An 18,280-nucleotide genomic window follows, 5' to 3' on the forward strand; every position below is an offset into this window, starting at 1 on the left:
GCTGGTGCGGCGCGTGGGGAAGAGTGGCTCCTCACTCACCGTGTGGCCAATGCCCCACACTGCAGCCCACCTGGGACTGCCTGTGCCTGATCCGGACAGCGCCACATGGGCTGCGAGTGCCTGCAGCAGGGAGCGTCGGCCCTGGGGCGGGCAAGGGGATGCTTTTCCCCACACTCAGCACCAGCTTCTTCCCTGCCAGTGAGCAGGGGGTCAGGGCTGTGTGCTGCCCCCAGACTGTACCATGGGGCTGGGGGGCCAGTGGGAGCACGGGGCCCGCACCGGTGCCCCAGGGTCAGTGCCGGTGGGGCCCCAGCTGGCAGGGGCTCTATGAAGCCGGGCCAGCTCCCCCCTCTCCCTGCTGGTGCAGCCCAGCCCAGCTCTACAGACCCCTGCCAGCCTGCGCCTCTCTTTGGGCCCCACCGGTGCTGGCCCTGGGACATTGGTCCCAAGACATTGGGACATTGGTCCCAAGATGGTGACCAGGGGCCGGAGCACCTGTCAAGGGGTGGGGCTACTCATGCAGCCCTCTACAGCCTGCCAAAACTGGGTAAGCGGCCCTCCGCCCAAAATAATTGCCCACCCCTGTGGTAAAGAGAATAACGGCAGATAGAAGTATATCTATGTTCTCCTCCTTCAAAAAAAACAAATCCATGCCACACCAACCACTTGCAAAGCATCTTTTATCTCTATTTTATTTTCTCAGCATGCTATAATTAAATACTATATTCAGTTGTGAATGAAGGCTAAAGGAAATGGAATCCTGTGTCTAGTTTTATTCTTATAGTAATAATAAACTATGGTTTAATGACTGGTTACATAACATTCCCTGTATTAATTTCAATACTAATAAATAGCTTTTCCTTGAGGTTGAACGTATTGAGATGAATTTGGTGTGCACTTTGAACAGTGATGCACGTTATGAACCCAGTTCTACAATCTTTATTTATGCAAACAGTTCCACTAACTTCAAAGGGAAGGTTTGTGTGAATAAAAGCTGTACGGACAGGCCCTCCATGTTACAGAAATGTATAAACGGTATAAATCCTTGTCTTAAGTGACAAAGGTGCTGTAAAATACAGTTAGTGATTTCATGTGTGTTTAGGCCTTTTTATTTAAGTTGTTTTCAACTTTTCAGGTGCTTTGTTTGACTACTATTGAGACATGGGTATTGAAAGCAGTTACACATCATGGTATTATATATGGAAACTGACATTTTATTTAAAACAAAATAACAGATAATTTGTTACATTGAATCAGTACCAACAATTTATATAGCCCAACTTCCCCCAGTCTTCTAAAAATTCTTGAAATGTATAAAAATACATTAAATGATTGTGCATAGAAAACATCTTTGCTAACATTTAAAAGACTGCCAATATATACAATTAACAGTTTTAAATGCAGACATTAATTGTTTGGTACCAACTAAAACTCGCCTTGAAGTGAATGAAAATTTTGTCAACATAAGCAGAACCAGGCCTTGACTAATAATAAAATTTTCATTGTAAAAGGGTAACTGTGCACTGGATGCCTTTCAAGGGTCTTCTGTTGTCTGTCAGGGCATTTATACATGTATCTTTTTGTCTCATGATGCGCTGGAGATTTGTTGCTTCAGCGTAGACTCGATTAATTGAGTCTGCTCTGCACACAAGCTGATGCGCACTACGCTGTGCCGCATGCAGTTGTATAAATGGCAAAATGCACATCAGTACACAGAAGGCGGTGCGCTTTTGAACTAAAGTACCTCCAATGTGTTTTAGTTTAAAAGCACGTTGCTGCATTTTCTCAGCGCTGATACACATTTTGCTACTTATACAACTGCAAGCACTGTAGTGCTTGCATGTGTAAAAATGCCCTCAAGTGTCTTAGGCTTAATTAGCTAGTATCAGGGACAGATCCAGGAGGGGTACAGTGCTGCATTTGCACCCTCCTTTTGATTCCTGGTCTATCCAAAATTTAAAACCAAGTGTCTGGTGGTGGAAGCAGCAGCAGCATTTCTATTTAGGCAGGTGTGAGGTACTCAATTGACTTCATGGCTCATTATAATCTACCTGATTTCTTCTATACCCTTCGGTCCATAGGTGTTAACAGTCCTCTCTCTTTTTTAATGGGCTTCATGTTCCACTAATTTAGCTATCCTTTCTTGGCAATTCTGCTGTTAGCCGCTCCTGGTTATGTAGCTCCTATTTAACAGCATTACAGATGGTTTTTAACTCTAGCTATAAACATTAATTCAGGTGAATATTAACTCAGGTATGAAAATAACTTTTAGTGAAGCACTGGATGCACTGAGATGGCTAGAAAGCTAGGTTTTGTTTTATGAAGCTGAAAAAGAGATGTCTATTTAACTGTAATGATTACAGGACTAATTAAACAGCATCTTTTGATTATTTTTGCCTAGTTTGTTGTGCTTTTTATACTTAATGGCACATTAATGCACATTCCAATTAAGTTTTATTTATTTTTGTTTCAATTTTAAATTGAATAATCAAGTCCTAGGCTCCTAGCATATTTATAAAATATCTGATTTCTTTTTCACTGGAGAGAATTATGTGTTGTTTTATGTGGGATGATGCACCACATCATTTGAACTCCTTTTCAAAATCCTAAGTCTACCCATGTCCTCTAGTGAAGACATTACAAGCAGGCATGTGCTCACTATTTAATCAGTATATTTGGCATTAATAAATTTGGCATCCTTGATCTTATAAATCATGCACATCCATTTAATTTCAAGAAGATTAGTATATCCACTGAAGTCAATGGAAATATGCACATTCTGAAAGTTAAGGATGTGTGTAAGTTTCTATAGAATTGGGGCCTCAAACAATTAAGGAATTCATGATAAAGAATAATTGCTAAACATGTTCATGGCACTCATCTCTGATTTGGTAGTATAGTATAGCTCTTCCAATTTAAAATAGATCTTTAACTTATTTTTTTTTGTTTTTGTTTTTCTTTTTTTCAGGTAAAGACATGGGCAAAGTTCAGTAACTACCCACTCTAACATCTTACTGATATCCTAAGGATTTTTACAAAAATGCTTATTTTTAAACTGAGAAAATGACTACAGTTATAGAAGAAAGTGCAGGTTGTTGGAAAAGAGTGCCTGTCAAAAAGTGGAGCATCCAATAATTAGCTTGGAAGTAAGATAAAATTAATATACCTGTTATGGTGCGATTCTGGAGTGGAGTTAACTCTATAGCACATAGGTAGCCCTCCAAAGAAAAACAAACTTTCATTTTTTTTCTAAATTATGGAAATTTTGTGGAAGACGTTGACCTGGATTTTGAGCCTAGTCATGGCTTCATCGGAATTTCACAGTGACAACAGGCTTTCATATAGTTCTCAAGGTAGGGGTCTTAGTTCTATAGCTGGCAAGGCATTTTACTCTAAGGTTAAGTAATTCTTTCCTAAACCATGACTATATAAGAGATGATAGATCACATGGGCCCAAAGGTACTTTTGTAATAAATTATTACTGTGAAAGTTCAGTTAGAGGGAAATTAATTATGTCAGTCAATTCTAAGATTGATGTTTTAACTTCTCTTCTGGCTAATTTTAGCTATAAAGGAGTCTTGCAAATTAAATCTAGCCATAATGCTACATGCAAAGCGTGTTAAAAATTGACCATAAACATCTCTTAAAACTGCGGGAGTTAAAAGGTCAAAATATATATTGTACTATTCCCATTTGTAGAGAAATGAAAAGATGTTTAAATGTTTTGTATAAAAGTCTTTTTTCATTGTAATTGTGTTTATTCTTGCAGGTGGATCTAATAGTTTTATCGTTGAGTATCATCACCTTCCCAGGGTAGATTTTAGTCCCACACTTTGATGTAGCATGGTTTAATAGGCAGATATATAATGTATTTAAAATATGTTTTTATTTCTAGTAACATAAAATTAATAATCTGCACAAATTTTGCTGATTTTTAAAATTAATTTTTCCTCTATTTTATTTAGCAAATCTTTTCATCTTGCATATCCCTGAAAAATGACTTTCAGTCATTTATGCAATGGGATTTAGCCATATGTGGTTAATATTTATACTACTACTTGTTGTTTCCTGTTATATTTTCTTCTCTTTTATGCCCACTTCCTGGACTGTCTTACCTTGTGATTACAAAGAGGAATTCCTGTCATACCTTGAACACTACCAACTAACAATCCCAATAAGGGTTGATCAAAATGGAGCCTTCCTCAGCTTTACTGTGAAAAATGCTAAACCCTCAAGGAGGAGGAGGAGAAGTACAGACTCTTATGACCAAGAACTGGCAGCATCTAAATTATTTTTTAAACTTTCTGCCTATGGCAAGCACTTTCATTTAAACCTGACTCTCAACACAGATTTGGTGTCCAAACACTTTACAGTAGAATACTGGGGGAAAGATGGACCTCAATGGAAACATGATTTTTTAGACCACTGTCATTACACAGGATATTTGCAAGACCAGCATAGTACAACTAAAGTGGCCTTAAGCAACTGCAATGGTCTGGTAAGTGCATGTTATATATTTTAGTATGATAGTGTACTCGTCCATTTAAAATACAGAGGAAGAACTTAATTGGCATATCTTCATGTTCTTGCAAGAAGCAAGCAGCCAGGAAGACCCCCTCTGCCTCTCCCTACCCCCCACCCCACCCCAAAACCCACGAACAAACAAACAACAACTGGGTTCTGAAGAAAAGTAGTCAACACACTTTTAAACCTCAGTGTAAGCACTAGGGCATTAATCCTTTTGTCATACAACAGGCAGCCTCTTCATTGTTGCCTGTGCCTGTATTATGGTTGCAAGAATAGGGCTAGAGAGAGTCTAGGTTTGTCAGATGTTTTAAACTTTAAGGATAAAATGTCTAATCCTGTAAAGTGCTGAGTGCTTCATGTGAGGCACTGGTTGCTCTGAGATCCTATTTCAAGGTGTTGGCACCTGTGAAGATTTGGATACAGAAAAACTTAGAGAGGAGGAAGAACTGGTGTAAAAGTAATCAAAGCTATAAACCCAAAGAGTGAAGAGAAAAGCAGAACGCATGGCAAAATACCAGTCACAAAATGATCATTTAAACCTTTTACAAGATCTTTGTTTATAAATGAAAGAGCTGCATGAAGTAAAAAGTAGTGTTAGAAATCCTAGTGTTTTCTGTATGTTGTTCTCATTCCTGATGACACTTTTGGGCATATCAGCAGCAATTTTTGCATGGAAAAAGTCTTACTCCTTAAACTAGAGCCAAAGCCTAAACATAACATGACACTATTATGTCTAAAATAAAGTGATAAAAAAGAACAATAGTTGGGAAATACCAAAATAAACATCTACCGAATACTGTTGTAAATTAAAAAATATACACTGCTATTTTCTATGAGAAAATCATTATTCGTTCACTATTCCCACTATGGTAGCATGCAGAGGTAGCATCTTGTTGTGTTGGGGACAGGAAGATTTAACTAATTTTTAGAAAAGAGCTTTTTTCCTCCAGAACTCATTTGGGAACTTTCTTTTTATCCCTGAAAATGCATGCTAGGGCACGGTTGATAACAAAAGCCTACTACTACTTTAGTGGTGAGTGCCAGATAAGAACCAAGCTAACTAGAATAGATTGCGGTGTGTATAATGAATGGTATCCACGATTTCACAGAGTAACACACTCTTGGGTAGTCTTCAGGAAATAGAAATTGGAGAAGGATTTCAAACCAGATAATTTGTTTTTAAGAAGCTTAGTTAAAATATATTTCTCTACTGAATGTTTTGTATAATGCAGGGGTCAGCAACCTGTGGCCTATGAATAGACTGGATCTAGCCTGCAGCAGCTCAGGTATTCTGCCACAGCAGCAGAGGAGGCATCCTTACTGTAGGCTTTGGCTGTAGTTTAAGGGAGTAAAACTTTTTGCATGAAGGCATTGTTGCTGATATGACCAGGGTACTAGCATGTGCCTCTTCTATGTATGCCCTTCTTCACATCTGCTGATTGCTGGGGAGTGCACAGGTGTGGCCTGTGGCACTGTCTGAGTCTCATTCAGTGTGTTCTGGTGGCAAAAGTTTGCCATCCCATAGTGTAGTCTGATTAATGGGGATATGCAGTGAACATACTTGGGCTGAACCCAGTTTTCACTTTGTGATTCATCTTTAGGAACTTATTTTCTTTCTCGAGCATGAGTCTAAGTCTAAGCCCGAGTCACCTGCATGTGATCTCTTTTTCTCTAAAGGTGACATAATGCCTGGCTTTCCAGTCTTGGGTCTTTGCTCACCAGAATTAAACATGCTGGAATTCCCTTATTCCTTTCACAGGAATTTGTCCTTTGAGGCATACGGTGGCAAGCATCATTTTGAGAGCAACAATCAGCATTTTGGTGCCTTCAAACAGTTTGAGCTCTTGCTTGCCCTTGGTCAGCCAATAAGCTCCCCTGCAGCTGATTTCCTTTCTCTGCTGCCCCTAGAGATATTGACTTAGTTTGTTTGGATAGAATTTCTCTGTCTTTGAGTAAAATTACAGGTTATACTTAGATCATCCATACTAAGAGCACTTCATGCTAGTGTCTGCAAGTTAAAGCTCATTAGTTCATGCTAAATGCCCTCTGAGCATCTCAAAGTTATGCTGCTTCAGGCTTAACTTTGGGTTGTGCTACTTAGCTCATGTTAAGGTAACTTCTGTCTGCTCCAAACAGATAAAATGAGCAATTTGCAGACCTCCAGCATCCTAGGATGCACTACTGCCAGCCCTTCCCACCCTCCCCAGAGCAGGGATAGAGCCCAGATGTCCTGGATCCTAGCCATACCCTTGCTCATCAGCCCTCTTTTCAGAAGTCAGAGGTGTGCAGGCAAGAAATGGTATTAACCCATAATCTGCAACTGCTCACAGCGTATTCTAACTGTATCACTGCTGGTTATTTTAAATATCAAATACTTAATTATTTTAATTTTTGGCTTCTACAGTTTACATGCTCCTCTGATTTCAGTACTGTGCTTATTGTCCTTGTCTTTTCATTAGATATTCTTTTTGCTTCTTGGTAGGTTGGTAACTTCAGTGTGATGTTATCATCATATTGTGCTTTCCAAAGCCCTGATGGATTAAGGCAGTTCTGGGTCCTAGGCACACCATAGAGTGAGGCTTCCAGTGGCCTTCACCCCTCATCATGGCCATGCCTTTTACTTGGAATGGCAGTATCAGGAGGCCACTACCTGTTCCAGAAACACTGAACCATGAGATTCCCTTCACTCTTCAGAAATAGTAGTAGAGGTAGCAAGCCAGATGGGCTTTCTTCTTCCTAATAGAGGCAGGAACCCTCCTGCCCATTTACCAGTACGTGGGAACCCATCTAACCCATCTGCCAGTATGTGGGTCAAAATCACTGCGCTCTTCCCCTATCACTAACAGAGGCTTCTTTGCTGGGCAGTGCTGGTAGGGGCATCTGCAGCTAGGTGCTTGGAGTCAATGCTCCATTTAGATAAATACATCTCTGAGCTAATTTTCAGGCTCTGTGCAGATTCAGGTATACTGAATTCAGGTATGCCACTATATTAGCTGTCCTTGGACCTAATTTTCAAACTTTTCTGCACACCCACAGGAGTTAGAACCTTTAAAAAAAAAACAAATGCTTATATTCTGTTGTACTTGCATGTGTCCAAGATCCAGGACCCTAACATGTTCCTGTTTCCAGCTCTCCTACCACCTGTTCTGGCTGGAAATTTATGTATTTTCCACGGTTCTATGGAGTACCATGCACCAGTACAGGCTGGGGGCTGCCTGGCTAAGCAGCAGCTCTGCAGAAAAGGACCTGGGGGTTACAGCAGAAAATAAGCTGAATATGAGCCAACAGTGTGCCCTTGTTGCCAAGAAGACTAACGACATACTGGGCTGCATTAGTTGGAATGTTGCTAGCTAATCAAGGGAAGTGATTATTTCCCTTTGATTGAATTTGCACTTAGATGCTCTCCTTTTTCTCAGGGGCGTAGGTTGTAGCCACGTTGGTCTAAGGACATAGGCAGACAAGGTTCTTTGGGTGAATCTGATATCTTTTATTAGACCAACTTAAATAGTTGGAAAACACTTATTAAGCAAGCTTTCAGGTTCAAAAACCCTTCGTCAGGCTAAGGAAGTTTCAGCAGTTGGTGTGTGCTCTTCATGGATGGAATGAAAAGTAAAGAAGCCAGAACATTATAAAAAGTAAAGAACATTATAACCTGCCTGACATCTGACTCCCCAGGTATCTCTCCACTTTCATCCCCCTTCTCTCCTCCCCCCCCCAGTCTGTCTCACCCATTGACTCCTCAATCTACATTTTCACTGACTACCTGTCTTGTATGCATACCAGCCCAGCCCCTGGCTTCTTCCTTTTCATTCTAACCAGGAAGAGCACACACCAACTGCTGAAACTTCCTTAGCCTGACGAAGGGTTTTTGAACCTGAAAGCTTGCTTAATAAGTGTTTTCCAACTATTTAAGTTGGTCTAATAAAAGATATCAGATTCACCCAAAGAACCTTGTCTGCCTCCTTTTTCTCAGATATTTTTCTGAAGGTTTTATCTTCCCTTTTGGTTTTCGTTATATTTTCGATTTGAGGGGCTGATCAAGGAATTAAAACAATGCTCTTGAGGGTACTGAGGCAGTAAATCTTAGCATGAGTCTGTGCTTCAAAGAACCAAATATTTTTGGGAATTAGGGGAAGTTTAGCTGGGGATGTGACCCCCAAGAATAGGAAGCCAAGTGATATCTTTAGGAGAACAAAACTAAAGGTAAGTGATTCCTTTTCTAATAGTCTTGGCTTAAAATCTTACTTTAGTAGTTGTGAAAAATGTTATTCTTCATTTAATTCTACTCTGTAATAGTGTGAAAGCCTTGCTTTAAATTCTTGACACTTTGCTGTAAGAAAAACTAAATTGTGTTCATTAAGACCTGCTCTTTTCAAAATAAATCCCATAGAATTGATAAAGACCCTGTTTAGAAGAGGTAGTACAAAAAGCGAAATAGTAATATTTTATTCTTGCTTTGCTTGTATTCACTACCAGATTTGAGAGCCCTTTAGTTTCTGGAATATTCTCCCTGTGCAGGTACTTAAGACTCTGTAATCAAGTCACCTCTCAGTCTTCTTTAAAAAAAAAAATCTTATCCTTTTAGCCAAAGGATCATGCAGAGAGTTCATACTGCGTTATTTGGCCACTCTAGCCTATAGATCGTTTGCAAAGTTGCTGCTTTACAGGATGCAGACATCCATTCTAGATGTATGTTCTGTATACATTGTTCCTAGATGTATACTTTTTCATCTTCCTTTATTTATAGGATTTATTTCATTCCATATGCTTTAAAAACTTATTGCTTTTAGTATTGCCAATGATGGAGATTTAGTAATGTCTTTAGTTTTCTATACTTTCTAACTTATAATTTGTATTAATTGCAAATCTATTTCTTCTTTTTTCCATTTGTTATGTATTACTGACACTTTTCTGTTTCTACTTGCTTCCTCCACTTTGCCACTTGAACCAAAATGGGTTTTTAGACAAATATGTCCTCCAACTTGATTATGAAATCATGACATTTTTTGTCATCTAATAAATTCTTCTTTAAGAACTCCCAACTTTCACTCTCCCTCCAATCTCTCAGTCCTGATCCTCAAGGGAAACTTACACAACAATTCCCAGAGATGAGCCTATGAGCTCCATTTCATCAACCTGCTGGATACTAGAGATCATGGACTAAACATAGACATTGGATTTTTGATACATTATAATCTGCCTGGCAACTGACTCCCCAGCCCAGCCCCTGGCTTCTTTACTTTTCATTCCATCCAGGAAGAGCACACACCAACTGCTGATACTTCCTTAGCCTGACGAAGGGTTCTTGAACCCAAAAGCTTGCTTAATAACTATTCTCCAACCATTTGGGTTGGTCTAATAAAAGATATCAAATTCACCCAAGGAACCTTGTCTGCCTATGTCCTTAGAGCAACACGGCTACAACCCAAACCCCTGCAACTTTCATTCACACTTTTGTTTTGCTAATTTTTTCTGAACTTTGAGATATCAACCCTTTTGAAACCCAAAGGGTAGACTTTTGTTACTCTGTCCATCTAAATGGCAGTTCAGCTGTGTAAGTGGCTTTTTTGGTATGTAGGCAGAGTTTATGATTCTTTTATCCATGTGGTGTAGATGTGGATGTATACACACATGCAGTGCATGCTCAGTAGACTATGCACTAGCCAGAATCTGCATAGCTAAATAGGCATGTACACTGGTGTAAATCCTAGAAAGAAGTTGCAGGAAGAGAATATCCCTCCCTATGCTTTAGCTACAATTGCTGAGAGGTTAGGGGCAGCCACCAGAGAAACAAGAGACATAAGTTCTAGGCCTGCCTCTTGTAGAGGGAGCTTGAACTGCCTCTCTAACTTTCCAGTACAGTGCTCTAACCAGCACCCTATGGGGTTGGCATTATCCAGACCCTTCTGCAGTACTCATTTTGAAGCTGAGCCACTGCCCCTTGCATTTACATACTAATCATTGCATGGAATGGATAGTGAGCAAAGGAAAAGTTTTGTCCCATCGGGAGCAAGAATTTAGGTTAAAAACTTCAAGTGCAGCAACTGTTTGACTGAGCCATGCACTTTCTGGTTTGCTGTCTTCTTCCCGGCCATACATATCTCCTTTTGTGTGCCCAGGGAGTCATTCCCCTGTCTCTATTTCCTATGTTAGTCTTCTCCACATATTTGTTTATAGTTTTAGCTTCAGAATGCTATATTTGCACTCGGCATATACACATTGATTCTTCTCTGTCTGGGCTCTGTTTCATTGATTTAGGCTGATGGTGCTATGGATTTTCTGAAGCTATCAAAAATGGCCAATAATTCAATGTGCAAAATAGCGTGAGGAAATGTAAGGCCTAAGCCCTCCATCCACAAAATTAACATTGATTTCAATGGGAGTTATATATGTGAATAGATTCTAAAAAATTGTCATGGGCTGCATCTACAAGAGCAGTGGACTGTGCAGTTGTTACTGCACAATCAGTTTGTAATTGCTTATGGTTGTACTACTTGCATTACTTGCAGTACCATTGTTACACAATATTTTCCTGATGCCACTGTGCAGTAGCTTGTTACTATTGTGCAGTAGCATCATGTCATGGTTAGTGGCTGGCTGTGCAGTAGGAATGAGCTATGGTGCAGTAGCGTTTCGTGCAGACATGCCCAGGATGTCCAAAAATGTCAGATTGGTGCGAGGTTGTGGCAAGAGTAACAGCAACACTGGGTAACTAGAGATGGCTGTGTCCTGTGATACTTAAAAAAAAAAAAAAAAGGGGAAGGAACAAGGAGTGGGGAAATGACAGGAACTTCATATCCGAGAGATAAAAGAAGTAAATAGTTACCAGTGGAGAAAAATGTTAAAGCTCTTAGTAGCAGGACAAATAAGGATGCAGTACCTTTCCTATCTTGACTCACTACTATCTGTCAAAACCTTGTCTACCAAGCAACTTCTCCATAATAACCATGGGTCTGGTTATGTGCAGCACCTGAAACATCTCAGAATCTAGTGAAAAGCTTGTATTATTAAAAAGGTGAATTGGAATTTAAATCTATTTCTAGGGATCATATATTGCTTCATGTTATATGCTTAATGTTACTGTTTATATTTAAAGGCCAAATAACACCATTGATCCTCTTGCTAACTTTCTGGTGACTGGTGTAAATTGCATGCTTCTATAATTCCATATTATCTTAACTGAAATAATTAAATAGACCTCATGAGAGGAGTTTAAAAGCCATAAAGTTGGCACGAATAAAAAGAGATTATTATTCCAGAAATGTAGAATGTGACATGGGATGGCATTTAAAATTAGTTGATTTAAATGTTTAATTAAAAACTGATTTACTCCTTTGAAACTTTGCAGTATTCCCATTGATTCAATGGATATTTTCTCTGGAAGCTTAGCTTTTACAAGATCATACACAGGCTGTTTTATGCAAGGATATAATTAATGGGAAATGAGCACAGACATGCATGCACAGTCAATCAGTCATGGAATGTCTATGCAGCTACCAATGTGCAATTACCTATGTGTAGTGCAAATGGGTGGGGAGTGGGTGAAGCTGCTAGCACATTTGAAACTTTATGAAATTGTGTAGACAGTTTCCAGTATCATCCACCACATTAAGACAAAAGTATCAACTAAATAATTTTTGACAATTCATATAGCACACAAAGCTATGAAAGAGGCTAGCATTTGCTCATTTTAAAAAAATGTGTCTAGGTGTCTTGAATTAGAAAGGGGGCTTCTGAAGAACAAAATTAGTATTTGACAGGAACCAAACATACATGGGAATATATTCATTATTCCTCCGTGGCCTGCAAAACAAAAAACAAGGGTTTGTTATAAAGTGGTAGTATTTTGGATCTTTGGGAAGATCTGAAAATGCAGACCTAGATTCTATTGGTTATCTGTGATGAAGCAAATTTATCATCTGTCACATTTTCAGTAGCAATTATTATATTTTAAACAATATTGAATGGTTTAGAAAAGTTTTCATTATTATGTCTCAAAATACATAAGGAATATAATATAAAAAGGAAAACATTCAGTATTGTAAGATAAAAGGCATTTACTTGACTTTAATATTCTAGTATGGTTCAGTAACTGACATCATCAGCATAATATATTTTAATGCCTGAACATATAATCTTATATGCAGATCCCTGCTCACAAAATCAGTGGAGCCTCACAGATATGCAGGGATTTGCCTGAGAATATCCAGTTGCTAGATTCAAACCTTATATGCATAAAGAAAGTCTGTTTTAAAATGATAATCTATAGAACGTTGCTTGTAGTCACCTACTGAGGGCAGTCAGCTCCTGTTTCTTCAAATGATAAAATTTGATCCAATTGCTTTGCATGCTACCTTTACATCTTGATAATGTTGACTTGTATTGTGGCTCCATGGGGTTTTTTTGTTTGCTGTATATTTGCAAACACAAAATGAAACATGAATTCAAAGACCAAAAAGCATTTCATTTCTTAAAATAGCTCATTTTAGAAAGCCCAATTTCAAATTCAATCAAAGAGCTTTCCATGTAAGTTTTGCCTGATGGAGTAGAACATCAGGCCAAAAGTGTACTTTAAAATGTTAATTGAATATAGTAGCACAGTTCCCAGATCTCTTTTAGGCAAAAGTTACTGAAGGCACATAAACTGGAAATGTTTATCAGCACATGTATTTTTTAACATTGTAAAGACCATAAGTATTTTTAATTTGTGTTGAAATAACCATTATTCATTTACAAGTTTTCAATGATTTTTTTTCTATCTTAGGTTTATTAGTTAAGTAAATTAGTGTTAAGCCCTATGTGCACAGGACACACTTATGCACAAACTATTTATGCTGATATATGGAAATGAAAATATACAGGGTTGTCAGAAGAGCATTACAGCTTTAAACAGGACCATTTCCAAACTTGTTCCAATGAAATAATGTTGCAGAGGCAAAATGTGCTGTATTTTTTAAATTAAGGTGCTGAGTACCATCAGGTAGATGCTAACTATTCTCAACTTTAATTTCAGAGGATTAAATACTGATAAATTACTGCATTTGTTCACATGCCACACTTCCCAAATAAATCATGTGCCTTGTTTTGGGAAGGCAGAATGAAGAAAAAAAGATTTCTCCAATCATGGATGTATGGAGCAGAAACTGAGCCTTCAACTCACTCATTGGCTAATTTTGGGGTAAATGATACATGTGGTATGTGAGTAAATATGGTAATGTCTAGTTAGCTGCTAGCACTACCTCTAGTTTCTGTGGCAGTAATGGGACCTGGATCAATTCCTGAGTAGTTTGCAGGGATCCTGGTTTTCTCTGATAAAAAAATCACAAATTCTCTGATTAAAAAAATCACAAATTCTCTAATTAAAACCATGCTTAAAATGACCAAAATCCATGCTTAAAATGAAAGGCTACCATATATATAGGTATCAGTTGGACACAATGTTTTATTGATATATGTACAGTTTCAAAGCAGTTTGGAAGCCTACCAGTTCTTCAATCGCTGTAATAAAATAAATTCTATATACCTATATATTTTGGCATTTGATTTTGGGTTTTTCATCATGGAAATCCAGAACTCCTGCTGAGACCTCTCTGTACACCCCAGGGAATTATGCACAGAAGAATTCGAAATTATGTGCCGAAAAAATCATAATTATGTGCAGGAAAATTCAAAATTATACAATTTTTATTTATTTTTTTACAAATTAACCTAAATATAACACTATTTGAATCTTCTTTAGAAATATATACAGGTACTTTGTATGGTTGGGGGCGCATGTGGGGTGTGTGTGGGGGGGATTTGTGAAGGTGTGGGAGGGTGTGTGTGTATGTGAGATTTATGGGGGTTGTGAAGGAGTTGGGAGGTGTGGGTATGGGAGTAAGTGGGGTTTGTGAGTGGGTGGGGCTTGTGGAGGGAATGCAATGGGGTGTGGGTGTATGTGTAGGGTTTGTGGGTGGGTGTGGGCTTTGGTTGGAGGCTCAGCAGCAGGAGGCAGAGCCCCTGGTGGCATGTGCCTCTGAGTCCCAGGGTCTGCGTGTGCTGGCATGGAGCCAGTCTGGCCCACTGGTCTGTGCCTTCAGACCAGACTGGGCTGGCTCAATAGCAGCACAGGAGGATCACAGCACTGCAGATGGGAGCTGCAGACAATCGGGCTGGGTGGGCTCCTCACTTCCATGGGCAGCTTTCTGCTGGTGTGCTGGAAGCCCCATGTGGAGGCATGGAGCCGGCTGGCCTGGTGCAATGGTGCATGGACTGGGAGCCATGCACCATCAGGCTGGGTGGGCTTCATGCCTCCATGTGGGGCGTCCAGCACTTCAGTAGGAAGCTGCTCATGGAGGCAAGGAGCCCGTCTGGCCTGATGGTGCATGATTGTACCTGCACGTGTGGCTTCCCGCCTGGCCTGATGGCATGCAGCTCCTGGTCCATGCACCATCAGGATGGGTCGGCCCTCCACATGGGGCTTCCCATGGACACCTCCCCACTCCCTCAGCCCCTACCTACTCCACTGGCTCTTCCCACAGCCTCAACCCCCCCACCCCCCAGCCCTGGCAGTCACCCTCACTCATTGCACAGCCCCCGCCCTACTCCTCTGCTGGCCCCCAGCAAGCCCCACTTACCTCAAAGGCTGCAGGAGGGAAAGCGAGCCTGAGCCAAGCCCTGGATGACAGAGGCTCAGGCCCTGCCCCTTCCCCTCTCCCTCAGGACAGGGCTCAGGGTTTGCCACTCCTTTTGCAAGAAGCTCTTGCAGGCTGGAACTCTGCCAGCCTGCAGAGAGCTCTTTGCAAAAGTGGAAAATCCATGGGTATCTCTGTTATAATGAAAAATCCGCTTTCTTCTCTGTTAAAAGGGAAAATCCACATTTTTTTCTGTTTTCCCATGGGAAATGGAAAACCCGGATCCCTGGTAATTTGCTTAAGACCACAGAACTGGGTTTGGACTTTAGAACTTTCTGCTTCCCAGACCTCTACCTAACACACATGTCTCTTGCTCATATTGTAGAGAGTTTATAATGCTTTGAGTGTTGATGTAGGGATGAGAATTTTTAAATTAGCAGATATAGTGGTGGAAATACGCTTGTCAGGGCAATTCCCTGGTATTTCTACATTCAGTGGGTCTTTAAAACAGGCATTTCTTCTAAAGTTCAGTATTGTTGGCTGAAGATCCATGAATTTATAAAGCTGGATTGAAATCTCTCCTTTCTTCTACAACCCACTTCCTGTTTGGGAGAATCTGAGATCACAAATGGGGAAATCGGGAAGAATATGTGGTCTACCCTTGTATATTATAGAGTTAAGAAAAAATATCAATTTCAATGGGGAATGCAGATTAATGCATAGTTTGTAACACTGATGATGTACCTAAGATCTATGTTAAACATCTGGAGGAATATATGTGTTTTAAAAAGTCTCATGTAAATAGTGTAAATTAAGTTCATAATAATAATATGACCCTACATATGTGGTGTTAGAATACACAGAGTGATTACTTTGAATAATATCTGCCTAAAATAAATCTGTTTTGTAACTTTTCTCCTTTGATGCATGGCATGGTATTAAAGCATCTCTTGGGATGCTATCATAGATGGACACTATATTCACTCTTTGAATAAAGGGATTTTGGCTTAGCATAATTTTTAATGGGTCCAGCTGCACTTCTCCATGATTCTAGGATATAATTCTGAAACAACTTTGTGAACAGATTATTTCATGAGAAGAAAAATACTGATTGCTTATTATTCACCAAACTGTCTCTTGCTCTCTTACCACACCCTCCCAAAATGGTGGGGAAAAAGCTAAGAAAACAAGACAACATATTTTTTCTCTTTATTTACCCATTGTTTTGCTTTTAGGGGACTGCTCCTACTCCCACTGACGTCAGTGGGAATCTTACCATTTGTCTCAGTGAGAGGAGGACAACTAGATTTGCCAGAGGAAAAATAACTAATTAAGCTTCACTGCAAATATCAGTTTTTAAAAGACACCTTTTTACATTTTTTGCCTTTTGCCAGCTTTTATTTGTCTCCCTTTTTCTCCCTTAAGCATGGTGTTATTGCTACAGAAGATGAAGAGTATTTTATTGAGCCTTTAAGGAATATAACTGAAAATTCCAATAATTTTAGTTATGAAAATGGTCATCCTCATGTTATTTACAAAAAGTCTACCATGTACCAACGACATCTCTATGATCACACTCACTGTGGTGTCTCAGGTAAATAAGCTTGAATATCAATTATATTTTTATTTCTTTATAAAATTGTCATTTCAGATTTAAAACTAAGATAATGCTGTGATTTCTACACTGGTTCCATGTACAGAATATAACAGAATTCCATTGGAGTGAGTTTAGTGTTAGGAACTCTCCTTTTGGATGATGCCATGCACCCCTTTGAAAAGTAGCTTTGCATTTTTTTTCAGATTCAAGTCAAGAATATAGTGTCTTGAAGACTAAGGCACTGGGAATAAGTCTTGTTTTATTCCTGTATTGAGTACAATGGTAGTGATGAGCGCAGGCTTCTTCCCAGCATCCTGTAAATGTACTTCAATCTTGATTGGAAGGCAGGACTTGAGTGACTAAGCGTTACAGCTTAATGATTAGTAAGTCTTGGATCTCATTTGAGCAAACTTAACAGTAATACACATCAATCATGTGTCATGATTGGTAATATATTTAGAACTGAGTAAGAATTCCTACTTAAGGGTATTTGTGATTCGTTGACACTAATTATTCATTCAATTTGTTAAGATTATTCCAAAGATAGATGGGTAGGTGATCAAATTATGGTGTTACAAGAATGCCTTCATAGATTTTATTGAAAGATGGTTCTGTTCAAATCTTCCGTTTTCTATCCAACCTTCTCAAATATCTTCCTTTTGTCCTGAATTTCACTTGTTTGAATTTAAGCCAAAAGATAATTTCTTGAGGACAGTTTGGAATACATCTGACAGGCTGGTTTTGATTTACAGATCTAGAAAAAGATTTTTTACTTGTTAGAAAAATGTTCCAAGCTAGTGTTTACATATCTCTCAAGAAAGTTTGTTCTTGCAGGTTCACTCCAGTCTCGGGCATTAGTCCCTAGTGAGATCTAGCGTAGGACAGATTTGGCAAATATTAATTTCAAAATAAAAAATAATAAATGGCTTATTGATGTAACCTCTTTTGGCTTTTCTTGCTGGAGACTATAACTTCTGCTGGCACTAACTGACTGAGGTTACAACACAGGTTGTCTACAAGAGCCATGCTTGGAGAAGAGTTTTCCTGAGTGACTCACTTAACTGGGTTCAGGGTCTAGTGGCAGGAAATGTTAAGCATTCTGTGCTCCTTAGTACTCTGTGTAAAACTTCTGTGTTGGCTTGGAAACTTATTGCATCCACAACCCTCTTTTGCTGGCTATAAAGTCCTTCATCTTCTCTCCTGCTGTGTACGGCAGGACTTGGAATGGATCACTAGCTGATTTCCACTCTTTTGTGACCAGTCAGGGAGTGGGTACCCAAGCAGTCCTCTGGTTAGGAAAAAGAATTGGCCCCAGAGAATAAGAATATTAACATATTTGGGTGTTCTAATTTGTTCATGTCACAATCAACTTTTACAGAAACAACCACCTCTTCAACTCCTCCTGTTTAGTGAGAGGTTTGTGGAATACCAGTCAGTGCTTTATTTCCCATGATCATATCCCCAGAACCAGGAGCGAATATTAGCCCCTCCTTTGGACAACATTTCACAAATGGAAGGAAGGAGAAATTAACAGTGGGCTTAT

At 39.4% G+C, this 18,280-nt stretch overlaps 1 protein-coding gene across 1 annotated transcript in view; it reads left to right on the forward strand.

The window, feature by feature from the left end:
• Positions 1-18,280, forward strand: part of ADAMTS6 (ADAM metallopeptidase with thrombospondin type 1 motif 6) — a 345,170-nt gene that overhangs the window by 5,371 nt on the left and 321,519 nt on the right. The window contains exons 2-4 of the mRNA XM_025216768.1: positions 2,969-3,353; positions 4,131-4,498; positions 16,566-16,734. Coding sequence (XP_025072553.1) covers positions 3,257-3,353; positions 4,131-4,498; positions 16,566-16,734 — 634 coding nt within the window. The 5' untranslated portion in view covers positions 2,969-3,256. The remainder of the gene's footprint in view (positions 1-2,968; positions 3,354-4,130; positions 4,499-16,565; positions 16,735-18,280) is intronic.

This window comes from Alligator sinensis, unplaced genomic scaffold (genome assembly GCF_000455745.1).
Source record: "Alligator sinensis unplaced genomic scaffold, ASM45574v1 scaffold346_1, whole genome shotgun sequence".
NCBI lineage: Eukaryota > Metazoa > Chordata > Crocodylia > Alligatoridae > Alligator > Alligator sinensis.